This window comes from Drosophila biarmipes, chromosome 3R, assembly GCF_025231255.1.
Source record: "Drosophila biarmipes strain raj3 chromosome 3R, RU_DBia_V1.1, whole genome shotgun sequence".
Classification (NCBI taxonomy): domain Eukaryota; kingdom Metazoa; phylum Arthropoda; class Insecta; order Diptera; family Drosophilidae; genus Drosophila; species Drosophila biarmipes.
The window spans coordinates 29,744,770-29,758,292 of record NC_066616.1 but is presented as its reverse complement, the minus strand read 5'-3'; the positions used below and the strand labels follow the sequence as shown (position 1 = coordinate 29,758,292).

The 13,523-nt window shown below is 41.4% G+C and overlaps 3 protein-coding genes across 6 annotated transcripts; 1 reads left to right on the top strand and 2 right to left on the bottom strand.

Moving 5' to 3' along the window:
- The first annotated feature begins 450 nt into the window (after positions 1 to 450).
- LOC108025336 (uncharacterized) lies at positions 451 to 7,353 on the top strand. 4 transcript variants are annotated; one of them, XM_017095768.2, is made up of 6 exons: positions 2,263 to 2,445; positions 3,266 to 3,469; positions 5,820 to 6,074; positions 6,136 to 6,306; positions 6,370 to 6,511; positions 6,569 to 7,353. In XM_017095768.2, exons 2-6 carry the CDS (start codon positions 3,406 to 3,408, stop codon positions 7,119 to 7,121), a joined length of 1,185 nt encoding a protein of 394 aa, XP_016951257.1. In that variant the 5' UTR covers positions 2,263 to 2,445; positions 3,266 to 3,405; the 3' UTR covers positions 7,122 to 7,353. The 4 variants fall into 4 exon arrangements, with proteins under 4 accessions (XP_016951254.1, XP_016951257.1, XP_016951256.1 ...); XM_017095767.2 differs by having other exon boundaries at positions 2,263 to 2,617; XM_017095766.2 differs by having other exon boundaries at positions 2,263 to 2,629.
- A 140-nt stretch (positions 7,354 to 7,493) lies between these two features.
- Positions 7,494 to 10,362, bottom strand: LOC108025335 (aldehyde dehydrogenase X, mitochondrial). The gene is made up of 5 exons (XM_017095764.3): positions 10,203 to 10,362; positions 9,111 to 9,215; positions 8,939 to 9,039; positions 8,312 to 8,883; positions 7,494 to 8,253 (listed from the first exon to the last, which is right to left on the bottom strand). Exons 1-5 carry the CDS (start codon positions 10,236 to 10,238, stop codon positions 7,610 to 7,612), a joined length of 1,458 nt encoding a protein of 485 aa, XP_016951253.1. The 5' UTR covers positions 10,239 to 10,362; the 3' UTR covers positions 7,494 to 7,609.
- Positions 10,363 to 11,116: 754 nt separating this feature from the next.
- On the bottom strand, positions 11,117 to 12,074 carry LOC108025158 (leucine-rich melanocyte differentiation-associated protein). Its single transcript, XM_017095435.3, has 4 exons — positions 11,948 to 12,074; positions 11,640 to 11,876; positions 11,407 to 11,555; positions 11,117 to 11,352 (listed from the first exon to the last, which is right to left on the bottom strand). Exons 1-4 carry the CDS (start codon positions 11,975 to 11,977, stop codon positions 11,220 to 11,222), a joined length of 549 nt encoding a protein of 182 aa, XP_016950924.1. The 5' UTR covers positions 11,978 to 12,074; the 3' UTR covers positions 11,117 to 11,219.
- Between the last annotated feature and the right edge of the window lie 1,449 nt (positions 12,075 to 13,523).

Below are 13,523 nucleotides of genomic sequence, written 5' to 3'. Positions count from 1 at the left end.
AAATAATTCTGAGTTAAATATTTGTTATTTAATTTGACTATAAATATTAACATAGATTGCAATGAGAAATATTAATGCTATGGGGTTTAACTTGACTATCTATAAATTAGGTACACGTTTTGCCCTTATATTTTTGCTATTAGTAACTGAAAAAATACAAATTAATAATCAACCAAAGTCTATATTTTAGTACTTTTTAAGTTTCAAATCCCAGGTTTTTCAATATATTATAATAATTTTGTATGATATGTGTTCTATATTTCTTTTTTATCTTCTCATAGACTTTGGTACTTAGCCATTTCTGCTGGGGATCTAGTAACGCTCTATGCTGTTGGCATTGTGGTGCTGTAACCACCACTACCAGTGACGCCATACAATTTGAATATTCCCCGGAGCAGCGGCAAATACCCCTAATGGCCCGTGGCCGCTTGGCGTGCGCACAGTTCTCGTCGAGCGGCCGCGTCGTCTGAACGTCTCCAGTCGTAGCTTTTCTTTCGGGTCACACGGGTATATGTACCGAGCTCTACTGCCAAGTTCCAAAACTAAGCGAAAATGCGCACTCAAGTGCTAGGCTTTTGTTTAGCAATGCTGCTAATTGTTTGCCTGCTGTAAACAAAAGACGTAATTAGATGCGGGTGCCAAGTGCCAAGTGGGATCAGAGATGGGGAGTCCTCCGCAGCGGATACGGCGGATTGGCGACAGTCTGCAGATGCTAACCCGGGAAGCCAGGAGCGAGGTGGTGCGCTGCGAACGTAAGTGGTCTTAAGATTGAATCTCCTGAAATACAATATCCAAATTGTTAATAAAAAAAGTTGAAATTCTTTTAGTAAGTCCATTAGTTTTGTAATAAGGTATAATATGCCACCATTTTTATTATTGCCTAACTACCTTTTCTTTCGAATTTGATTGATTACCCATCATAACTCACCTGGAAGTTGAGTGAAACTTGTAATAAATTCATGTATGTCGCTTTATCTACTGGGGATTTGCATAAGAGGACGACGTCATCGCCAATTTCAACATTGGAGCAAGGAATGATGTGCTGTTTATCTTTGGGTGGCAGAGACCTTATTATGACATGTGTGGAAATGGATTCCATGGAATTCGTTAGGGCTGAAAATGTTTATCGCAAACCACGGGAAATAGTTATTATTGTTTTTATTGGGCGAAACACGTGGTCTATAAATAAGTTCCTTGGATGGTAATAGTCTAATTACGGTTAGCCAAGATTTATGTGGCGTTTTATATATGGTCAGACAAGATTAAGTGGCGATACTTATAGGGTAATCTTATCTTATAGTTACCTGATGGTTACCTGAGAATTTCCCTTTAAAAGCTGTAAATTGTGATCTTTTACCATAGTATTTTAATGTGCCCCTGAGAAATTATTGAAAAGCTTTTCAATAACACTCTCGAGACAGCAATAGCTCCCAGGTGACGAGCGTTATTGCTAGATAGAATTTCACTTTCGGCTCAAGAAACCAGAAAAAACTAGATGCCCGCCAGGCACGCGACTTGGAACACTCACATTGACGAGTCCTTCGAAGGCCTTTCGGCCGCTAATTAAGTTCACCTTGGACGTGAAAAAGCGGCGTGTTCTTCCAAGGTCATCGCCGATAATTGCGGCCATGGCAACAGCCCAAGGCCGAAACAATGGCATGGAAATAGAACAGGATTTCGGTCGGTCCTTGAATATCAGATTAATGCCCGCCTCTAACAGAGGATATGCCATAATGGAAGGCAAAAGTCGGGCGGTTCTTTTGTTTGTTTATGAAAAGAATATAAATATAGATGAAAGGAATTTGGAATTCGTTGGAGAGGGGTGGAACCTGAGATATAAAAGGAAGTAGGGCATTAAAGGTATTATTTATTGATGTGTTTATATCCCCTTAATACACGACCATAAATCCATAAAAATCTAAAATTAGAACTTTTATTAATACTAGATGAATCTACTACAACAACGATTTCCCATCCCACGGAAATTATAATCACCCAGCCACACCTCTTTCTATTCCTAAAAAAATAGTTTTGAAAAACTAAGAAAAACAGTCAACAACACGAAAGAACCCAATCAAAACAGAGGCACAAACAAAAACATACCTCGGCAACCAGTTGCAAATTTTCGAAATCAAAACAAACCCGAAGAAGCTCGCTCCGCAGAGCCCCCAACAAAAAGTAAATAAAACTATAGCTACATGGTGCTCTATAGAGCTACTGAGAGCGGGAGAAAGACAAGTCGGCTGGAGAATTATGGGTTGGCACACGGTCGCCCCAGTGTCTGAGCAGCAGTCACGAACGACGGACGTAGAGCGCCGAAATTTTGGATCCGTTCGGTTAAAACATATCTTTTGGATGCGTGCCGACCGTTGCGTGGTTTAGTTTCGGGCCCGGCAATTAACACAGCCAATAACGTTTTATGCAAATCGCAGATATCGAAACAGTGTAAATAACAAGCATAAATGTCAAATCGAAAGGGTGGAACCCACCCCACCGGTTACGACCTTGAACTCGTCAGCCCGGACGGATGTCAGTTTTCCCAAACCGAAACACACACTCCCAACGACTCTGAGCCATGGGTTAATTAGAATACCTATCCGAGAACGCGCACAAAAAGGTGTTAATTTCGGTTGGTTACGTATACGTAATGGGTCGGGAAAATGGAAATGGAAATTGAAAACCCGAACAACTGTTGTGCGCGCCAAATGTAAATTGATAGCCGAATTGTTTCGAACACAATTGCTGTATTTTCGTGTCTACCTTGGAAACACAAACACCCGAATGCACCCACACACTTTCGGCAATTTCAAATCAATTAATCTCAATTATTCCGATCGCTCAAGTGAACGGAATCGAGGCGAAAATCAAAAAGTCTCCGCGCTTCATTAAGTTTGCCCCAAAGCAGCAGCTATATTTATTATCGCAATTGTTTGTTATTTTGCTAATAAATTTTCTGTGCGTCTTTCGTAGATCCCCCGGTTTGCTAAATGAAATATTCCATACGGAAATGGTCCATAAAATTCACATTAACTAAAAAAATGCGGAGTGAAAACGATAATTCCATGTGCTCGATAAGAATGTATTCCAAATATGAATACGCCAATTGTGACAGAATTTCAAATTAAAAGTATTTGTGACGCAAAAACTCCAGGCATTTTCTAAAACTTTTATCAAAACAAAAAATCTATAAGAACAGGAAGTGCGGCTTACGGAATTTGTTTTATCATTTTTCCTTAAAAAGTTTATGCGTAATTTTTAATTTCAGTTGCCACGCACATGAAAGTAAGCAAATGTGAAGTAAAAGCTTTCGATGGTCAAGAAAAACAATAATTGTGTACAAGTTATGTGCGATAAATCTGTTTAATAGGAACAATTTCTGTACAACGATAAACATAACATGCCAACATGGAGCTGATTAAGAAATACAAACAGGGGAAGCTAACCACCAGCGATATTCGCAATCTAAATCGTACGTCGTTATATATTGTTATATACGTTTATGTTTTTTACATATCACTAAGGGCAGACCTGGTACTTAAAATATATTCTGCCACTGCCTTGAGGGGGCTGTGAAGGGAACAACAACCAAACTTAAAATGAAAACCAAAACAAATTCCATTGAAAACATTTAGAAATTCGAATGTCAAACTACAAGAGCCAATTGGTTAAATTTGAGGTGAACTGTCTGCTGCTATTGACAGAAAATGTTCGAGTCAATTAAAACCATTTCACGGTTTTGTCCATCAGTCATGGAGACTGATCTTTGGGGGCGCGTCTTTCAGCATCAATAAACCGCTTGAGTATATACGTATTTCAATGTTTTGAAAAACTGCAGAGACAGGGACCCACCCAATAAATTGTTCGATTTGTGAGAGGGTCAAGCAATATTTTATTTTATTTTTCCCTAATTGATATATTTCTTTGTTTTATGTTTAATACAAGTATTGGTAGCTTATACATTTCCAAATATTTTTCCATTAACCAGACTTATTTACAAGTTTTTGTGCCAAATTTAAAACATTTTTATAGCGTCAATCGACTCATTAAAGGTGCTAAATTGGCCCAAAGCCTTAGTCCAATGTGCTAATATCAACTGTTTACAAACATTTTCACACTTCCCCTGCTGTTTCTACCGATCATCATGCTACAAAAGTATATAAATATATTCCATTTGATGCAGTTTTCATCTGTCGATAAGTGGGGGAAAGCTTGTTTGAGTGGGCGTAGTTCGTAGTACGTATACGCCATGTGGTTCCTGTTAGTGGCATTAACAAATTGGCCAAAGTGCCAGGCTTCCGGGAGCCGTCGCAAATATAAACAAGCACTTAATCACCGGGAGGGGGAAATTGTTAACTGCTTCAAATGTAAACTTCCTAAGGATAAATGAGCTTTTGTTATTATCTAAATAAAATAGCACATTGGGAATGGCCAACTATGGGTTCTTCGGGTCCACATGCCTTAGATTACATCTGTCTATCCCCAAGCCTATTAGTAATCTTTATTTATAGTTTTCATTGTGAAGCTTCGCCTCTTTTGGGCCATTTAACGAAACCTGGCCAAAAGCGGTTGACTGCTAACGACGGCTGAATATTGTTGGTTCAAGTTCCGGAGATGAGAGCTGAAAGGGGCTTCGAGATGGCAGTGATGTCATGCCATTGGTGCCACTTTGCGGCGGATCATGCAACGCGCAGTAAATCGCCTGGGATATATATACTATATATAAATGAGTCGCTGGCCGGCCAAAAAGCAGAAAAACATTCCGCTTAATGCGTTCAAAGCACTTGGGGCATGAAATCTGCGGTAGCAGCTCGTGATCTATTCTCCCGCTCTATACCTATAGATGGGCGAACTTGTAAAATTCAGCTGTCCATTAGGGACCGTAAAATGGAATGGTAATATACCATTTCCCCCGTTTTGACATGTTCCGCTCTGGGACTTTTATTATGCACACCGAGCATAGTCGTATATTTACCCACGAATCTGTTTGTTGACTCTGCCAGCGGATTGTTTTCTCTTTATTTCGCACAATATGCGGGAATATTTGCATCAATTGAAATGAATTTTATTGGGAGGCAGTCACGGTATCGACGTCATCTGAAAATGTTTCGCCCCGACTCGTTAACCGAGCTCCATAACATTTGGCATGATATCATACCCCCCTATATATATTCTCACACAGAAACGTTAATATACGGAGACCAGCTCACAGTTAGCCGATTCTTACACAGAACAAACAACCTCAACTCAATCCAGCCCCGAACATAACTAGAAAGCAATAAATTATCGACTGCCTAACCTTCAGGCACTCGTGTTTTCCATTCTCATAATTTCGTAATCCATTGTTAGCAGCAGTGCGTATACTTGATCTACGGCTCCTGGCAGATCCATAAATAGTTGAATGTCTAAATACAGCCGTGTCTATTTGCGAGCCATTAATTTTGCATTCAAATTTGTCAGCGGTCCGTTTGATAGAACAACATGTGTGCAATGCTAAAATAGGCCAGGGGTTAATAGTATTATTGTATCAAGATCACAGAGGTTTTTGGTTTTAATTAAAAATTTTATTAAAAAAAATAAGGAATTGTTTTGGTTATTATTTAATGTAGATATTGGTTCATTTTCATAACCTAAAACTGAAGTATAATATTTAAAAAGCGGCTGGCTTTCATTTTTGTGTCCACTTTTAGTCATTAAACTTTGTAAAAAGTTAATATTTAGTATGTGTATCGTATTTGAAGGTTCAAAGCTTATTGAAATACTGAATCGTAGTTAGTTTCTATATAATTTCGTTATGATACCATTTTGCCCCTTTAATTTAGACACCGTAATATGTCTGATGGTCCTCGTGGCAGTGTTCTCCATTCTGTGGAGTATTTCGCTGCACATGATATCGGGCGATCTGAACGAGGGAATTGTTAGTGCCAAACTCATCTTCCGGGAGCGCAATATGGATCAATTAACTGATCATAGCAAAGAGATACTTCATAAGGACTTTATCGAAGCCACGCAGAATGCCTATGGGCGAAAGTACTCCGTGCAGGATGTCACGCCCGATTCGCTGCAAGGCGAGAGCCGTAAGTTATCTTTTATATTAACATATTCCTTAAAAAAAATAAATTAATGATTTATCCACAGAATCCACAAAGCCAGTGTATAAGATACCGCATATCTTCGATTCCATTGAGAACAGACCTAAACTGGAGCGCCTCATGGCGGAAATGAAGGAGGAGTCGATCACAAGCACCACGGCTGCGCCTCCAAAGATCACCTTCAATGCTGAGGCAGATCGTCACTTCCTGAGCACAAGTAAGGCGGATATTAATATCTTATAACAGAATATAATATTCTTTAATTATCGCTTTTTTATAGTGTCCATCGATATTTACTCCACCAGTTGGAATCAAGGCATTGGAGCTCAATTCGTCTATTCATTTCCCCTCATATCTGAGATAGTGGCCATCATCTGGACAGCCATGTGTCTGATCTTCCAGACAGGCAGCAAAAAGAGCTCGTGAGTGGTTGTCTTTATATCAACTTTCCTATTAGTAATACCAAAAATATTTTGCAGTGTTCTGCCAAAACCCTGGCGCATTGTAGTGCCCTCCATCATTATTTTTTCGGTGATGAGTCTGGGCAGCGTGATCTATACCATCCTAACCAATGGCCACCTTAAGCGTTTGTGTGGCCAGCTCAGGGGGAACCTCACAGATCCCACTGCCATCAGTTGTGGCGATGCCATCGCCCTGCTGCGTCCCATCGTCCATGACCACAATGTGTCCCACGATACGTATCTGGAGCTCTTCCGCGCCAGCTACATCATTGGAATGGTGCTGTGGATCATCGCTTTGCTGGTCATGGTGCTGAGATTCATCTTTGCCGTGGACTTCCAGCTGGTGGACATCGACGAGATGTTCGATAATGATCGGTACGGGTCTCCACAAGTCCAAATCCAGCCGGTTTACACGGAGGTAGTGCAGCAGAGCAGTCCGCAGCACCAGACGCAGATGCGTCCCAGGTCGGAGGATGACTATCAGAGTGCCAGGTCGCGTTTGAGCGATCTTGCAGTGCCACTGCTGGAGGTGCAGAGCCAGTCCCAGGTTCCGCCCCCTAACGTGGCCTAATCCCTCGGCTGGCCCAAGGTTCAGCAATCTCAGGTTTATTTTTATACGATGTGTTAGTGTTTAGTAGATGATGCCTAAGTAATATTATATCAACTAACTGGGTTATAACTAGTATATGTCTTACGGACTCTCCAGTAGAGAGACCTTAATCAATCGATATTTAATTGATATTTTTCGTGCCTCGATATCGTATCCGCAAATGAGGCGGAGATATAGTAGAATCAAAATTTAAGTGTGGTCCGAGAAAAACGTATGTACTAAAAGTTTTGCATACTTTTAGGCTACAACTTTAATGAGAAATATTTTGAAAATTATTTATACCTAGTTAAGCCACATTTTCCAGTCGAATTCTCGGCTATAACCCCTGATAAATTTAATCCAACTGTTTTATTTAAAAAATGCAATAGTCTAACCATTGACGAAAGCGAAAACCAGTGCAAATAAAATTCAAATATGTGTACAAAAAAGAACCCCCTTTAAGTTCCAGCTTAAAGCAGCTTCATGGTGATGGTCTTGGTCTCCAGGTAGTTGTCCAGACCATCCTTGCCCAGTTCCCTGCCAATTCCCGAGTGCTTGTAGCCACCGAACGGAGTGGAGGGCAGGACGGCGTCGTAGCAGTTGATCCACACGGATCCCGCATCCACATTGTTGGCGAACTTCAGGGCCTTGTTGATGTCATTGGTAATAACGCCGGCGGCCAGGCCATATTGCACATTGTTGGCCCGATCGATCATCTCCTCCAGGGTGCTGAACTTGAAGATCGACTGCACGGGCCCGAAGATCTCCTCCTGGGCAATGCGCATGGTGTCCTTCACATCCGAGAAGACAGTGGGCTCCACAAAGAAACCGACATTTCCGATCCTCTTGCCGCCAGCCTGCAGCTTGGCTCCCTCCTTCTGGCCACTCTCGATGTAGCCCAACACCTTGGTCAGCATCTCCTGGTCGATCTGGGGACCCTGCTGCACATCCGCCTCGAAGGGATTGCCCACCTTGCGGGCCTTGGCCTTGGCGGCTGCCTTGGCCACGAACTCGTCGTAGATCTTCTCGTGGACGTAGGTGCGACTGCCGGCACAGCAGCTCTGGCCGTGATTGGAGAACAGGGCCTCGTGGGTGGTCTCCACCGCAAAGTCAACTAAGGAGGGTAATGAAAAATTATATAAAAATCAAGATACCGGAGAAAAACCACTTACTATCTGCATCATCGAATACCACCACGGGACTCTTGCCGCCCAACTCCAGGGAGACCCTCTTCAAGTTCGACTTGGCCGCCGCCTGCATCACAATCCTGCCAATGTCCACGGAGCCAGTGAAAGCCACCTTGGCTATATCGGGATGTTCACTGATGGCAGCTCCGGCAGTGGGACCAAATCCATTCACCACATTGATCACTCCGGCCGGGAAGCCCGCTTCCTTGGCCAAAGCAGCCATGTGGAGGGCAGTCAGAGGAGTCTGCTCCGCGGGCTTCATGATGATGGTGCAACCAACGGCCAGGGCTGGACCCCACTTCCAGGCCAGCATCAGCAGGGGGTAGTTCCAGGGGATGATCTGGCCCACCACGCCAATGGGTTCCTTGCGGGTCATCGAGGTGAAGCCTCCAGCGGGAATGGTGTCACCAAAGAACTTGTCCGTCCAGCCGGCATAATACTGCAGGGTCAGCACCGAGTAGGTCACATCGAAAAGGGCCTCGGCATAGGGTTTGCCATTGTCCTGGGACTCCAAGCTGGCCAGGAAGGCCTTGTCGCGATCCATTAGGGCACAGAGTCTTTGGAGAGATTTTTATTGCCATTATTATAGGGGTGACATATGGCTAAACTCACTTGTTCATTAGAGTGGTGCGCTGCAGGGGGCTCAACTTGCGCCATTCCGAGTCGCGATGGAAGGCCTTCTTGGCCGCGAGCACAGCCAGGTCTATGTCAGCCTATCAATTTTATAATATATGATATTATTATTATTCCACTTTCCCATTTCTTATTACAAGATTGCACCCACCTTATCTCCCTCGGCGACTTTGACTATCTCCTTGTTCGTCGCCGGATTGAAAGTGGCAAAGGTCTTTCCAGACACCGAATCAACGAACTCATTGTTGATGAAGAGCTATAAATAAGTCACAGAATTAATATACAAATGGTGATTTAAGAGGCAGTAATCCCAGCAGAGGGTCCTCCCCCACCTGACAATAATGGGGTTCGCACTGCGCATAGCTATGATCAAATCTCATCCACTTTCCCCAAAGATTTCCCTGGTGTGCCAGTAATTTGTGCAATTTGTGCATTATTAATAGCCAAGTTTGTCTGCTATTACTTATCCGCTCAAACCACTTATCAGCCCTGTGAATTGGCCCATTTCAATTTTCAGGGGACACGCGACAGTATAAACAATGTTAAACGAAATTCTAGTCACGATTCCAAATTGTCGAGTTTACGAACAAAGCAAAGCAGTTGACAGCCAACTAAAGTCGTTTGAGACTGTTGGATGTCGTTCGAAATTATAATGGGTCGTTGGGTGATAAGAACCGGTAGGTACTGAGTTCTTAAAGTTTCAAGATAAAGTAGCCAGTTAATTTATAATATATATATTGGGATCAAAAAATATAAATTTTAATATTTGTACTTCTAGAACTTAAAATTGAACTGCTTTTTTTACCATCCTGTATTTTCGTCACCTAAAACCTCATCAAACTAGATTCAAAGTCTCATCCGTATCGGAAAAATGGGCTGTTCATGTTGGTCCCCCATAAACTTTTACCTTATCAGCTTATAAGGCCTCTTAATTATTATGGCTTTACTTGGGCCGGATCTGTTTTCGAGCTGATAACAGCTAAAACACCCTGTATCTTAGAGCAAACAAAAAGATTTTGTTTTATAGAAAAGTATATTGCTTTGTAAGAGGAGGCCAGCAGCCCAGATATGAAAAAAATAAGTCATGGATATTTGTAAATTGCCACACAAACAAGTTTAAAATGGGCTATGATTTAGCTGGGAAGTTACTATTGGATATTATTTGAAATATATTAAGTGCGTCTTATCTGCAGTTGGCTTAGTTATATTTAGTATGCAGTTGGCAACACAATATTATACTCACTTTTGTGTACTTGGGCTTGGCGTTGGGATCGGCCATATTGAGCAATGAAGGTATATATACTTTTAAGAACTGGAAAAGAGACCGGCTGGCTGGGAGTCGTCGCGAAACTGAAGCTGAAAAGCTGCCAGATGTCCGTTTATATAGACCCCGATAACTGGCTATCAGCGATTTGTTTTTGCACTGCGTTCATCACCTTTTTTGCTTTGCTTGGGGGTCGGTCCTCTGAATTATCTCTACTTTATGCCGGCCGGCAGACTAACAAACATTTCTATAGGCACCCTGCCATTTATAGGAACTGTCCATTGATTTTGGAAAGTTTCTGAACTTAAACTTTGTTTTCGAAAATATGCTAAAACCATTGTCAATTCTAGGGTCCTTGATATATACCTGTTTTTTGTACCCAAAATATATTTTCTCATATATTTTGTGATATTATCATTTATTTTTGAAAATATATTATACAAATTGTCGATTCTGGTCTTATTAATATATAACTTTTTTTTAATTTAAAATATATTTTTCCATAACTTTTTGTAGCGCATTTGTCAGTGATTAAATTTAGTCTTCTATATTTTGAGATACTTTTGGTGGATGCTTTATCGCGAAATACATTTTGTTCATCGCTTCGTTTTGTAAATTGACATACATAAGCTTTTAGAGGTTGGTTTGTGTCTTGGCTATGTAGATATTTTGTCAACAATTTTAGAGCTCGTCTTATATCATAGAATATTAAATGTATTAATAAACCTAAACCTAAAAAGTAAATAAATAAATATATAATTAATATTGTATTATAAAACTTCACCAAATATGTTTAAAGTTATTTTTTATAATCTCCAAAAAAGGCTTACAAATTAACTAAGTTAGAAGAAAAACAAATAAATTTTAAAGTATGTTCTTAAATTCCTTTTAAATAATTAAATGTAGTTGTATTTTACTTAATATCCCAGCGATACAAGTATAACAAGATCTTTTATTTTTTATTAAACATTTTTTCATCTTAATGGGGTCACCACCTCATAAACTAGTAGTTTGTATTAGTGGTTTGCCAGCATAGTTTTTGAGCGGGAAACTTTCGTACTGGTAGGTGCGTTGAACCAGCCCGTGATCCAGGAATTTCAGTTTGCTCAGCGACTGTGCAATGTAGTTGCTAAAACAGATGGACAACTAAGTATAGCAGGTTCAATATTGAAACAGAACCCACCTGTAGTACGCGTAGTCGTAGCGCAGGTAACTGGAGAAGGGCTGCAGTTCCAAGCCGTCTGGGCAGATGGGATTGCCATGGAGGCTCAGATACTGCAGGTTGGGAAAGAACCTCCTGATCAGTCTTATGGTGGTGGGTAGGTCATTGAACTGGAATCGAGTATATTCGTTTGATAAGAAATAACAACATTTGGGCGATTGAACTGGGGTCAAGAGTCGAGCCCATAAGCCCACCTCATTCTTATTGAGCATGAGTATCTCCAACTGGGGCAGTGGACGTGTCAATGTCCTGAGGTGGGCCTCATGCATGCGATTGCTGTCCAGGACCAGCTGACGCAGTTGCTCGAAGTCCGCCAGCCAAGACAGATCCTTCAGGCAATTGTGGCTCAGATCCAGTACTTCCACATGATCAGCATGGCTCTTAACCAATTCCTGTGGCAGTGTTCTCAAATTCTGCTGCACCAAAATAAGCTAAGCGAGTAGGCGAAAATAATAAGATACGATTTGTAATCTCGTCTAGATAAGCCCCATTTACCACTTACCTGACTGTCGTTATTTTCTGGCGTTTGCATTGCCCTGAGATATATCGTATCTGTGGTTAACGAGAGCGTAAGTGGGTTTCGGATACCTCACCGGCGATCTTCTCGTGAGCAACTGAAATGAGTGCTCGATTGTGCTGCAGTCGCTAGCCGAATGCTTTTGTCTTTTAATTTCTTAAGTACCCTAAACAGAGAGTTTCTCTGCGGGATATGCGTTTATAGGTGCCTACAAGCCAATGCAATAATAAATATAAAACTTTTAAGTAGGCTAGATTTTATTTTAAAAGCCGCATAGTAACCATATAAGCAAAATTGTAATATATTGTATTATAAAGATTAATTGCGGATTTATAAATACATCTAACTCATTCGATAAGAAAACCCCCTTCTAAGATAATCTTAATTTATTTAGTATGCCTAACTAGATAGGGGACAAAGTATTTCTGGCCTTCCTAATCATTTTTCGATGGTTAAAGCTTTTGAATCGCACAAAATATATGGGGTATTGTAAAGTAGGAACCCTTGAGACCAGTAACCTACTCCACTTGCTCTTTGTTTGCCTTTAATATTGTTTGGCTTCTGCGAAGCTTTTTTTACTTGTCTGACGTTTTCTATCATCGCCTGAACTTGTTCAAGGCGAGAGGAGAAGAAAGAGGCGAGTGATAAGCTATCAGCTTACATGACATGTAGATGGCGCCAGCGGGCGACTATGATCGCACGTCGAGTATACGACGAGTGGGCTTTTAAGGCGACACCAGCATTTAGTAACGGCCATTTAGGGGCTAGTCCTTCGACTGGCTTTAAACCTCTTCGCATCGGAACTGGCCAAGTGCCAGTCGTGCGATAAGTGCTCCACAATGGCAGAGTGCTGGTAAATACATTTTTAATTGCCAGTCGGGCTGCAAACAGAGATGACGGCCCACTGAAGAGCCGAAAAGAAAAGGCGAATGGCAAGACTTTGGCCGGCCTGACAAGCGAATTTGTTAGTGCGATTGACTGCAAATGGTTAACAAATTGAACTGGAGGCTGGGCCAACTAGTGCCAAACAAAGGGAGATGACAGCGTAAATAAACAAAACGCTGGATACAAATTGCGGCTCCAGCATTTAGCCGGGCACTTAGTTCAATGAAACCATACGCACCGGCAGATACTATCTGTGTGTTTTTGCGTATTTTTCGGTTACATATGTTAGCTTCTGCAGATCCCCCGAGAGAAAACCCCTCAACCCTTTGTTTTCCCCAAATATTTTGACCGCTGTCAGTGACAATAAATGCGCCCCTTGCCTTTGTTCGCCAACCATGTTATTTTTCCACTACTGAGTGTAAAGGTTTTTTGGCCGGTAATAAGCGTGTGTGTGACTCTATATATAGGCCTTTGATTACTCTGCCTCTCAATGGGCATTATAATTCAATGTCAATATTTGACCACATGTTGAAAACAATTGTTCCATGGCAAGTGGGCTTGAATATGTCTAGACTTCACCTTAGAGAAGCCACTTAAAAGCTGATATCCTTGGTTAAGTTACACAAATTCGGCAAAAAAGTTCCCTAAATCCTATATATTTGAGGTTGTTTTTCTA

Coding starts and splice junctions, on each gene's coding strand:
- LOC108025336 (XM_017095765.3), top strand. CDS start 662: ATGGGGAGTCCTCCGCAGCGGATACGGCGGATTGGCGACAGTCTGCAG. Junction 753..5,819: donor CGAGGTGGTGCGCTGCGAAC/GTAAGTGGTCTT, acceptor CCTTTAATTTAG/ACACCGTAATATGTCTGATG. Junction 6,512..6,568: donor ACAGGCAGCAAAAAGAGCTC/GTGAGTGGTTGT, acceptor AATATTTTGCAG/TGTTCTGCCAAAACCCTGGC.
- LOC108025335 (XM_017095764.3), bottom strand. CDS start 10,238: ATGGCCGATCCCAACGCCAAGCCCAAGTACACAAAA. Junction 9,040..9,110: donor AAGTCGCCGAGGGAGATAAG/GTGGGTGCAATC, acceptor TAAAATTGATAG/GCTGACATAGACCTGGCTGT. Junction 8,254..8,311: donor GGTATTCGATGATGCAGATA/GTAAGTGGTTTT, acceptor TACCCTCCTTAG/TTGACTTTGCGGTGGAGACC.
- LOC108025158 (XM_017095435.3), bottom strand. CDS start 11,977: ATGCAAACGCCAGAAAATAACGACAGTCAG. Junction 11,556..11,639: donor TCATGCTCAATAAGAATGAG/GTGGGCTTATGG, acceptor ACTCGATTCCAG/TTCAATGACCTACCCACCAC. Junction 11,353..11,406: donor TACGACTACGCGTACTACAG/GTGGGTTCTGTT, acceptor CATCTGTTTTAG/CAACTACATTGCACAGTCGC.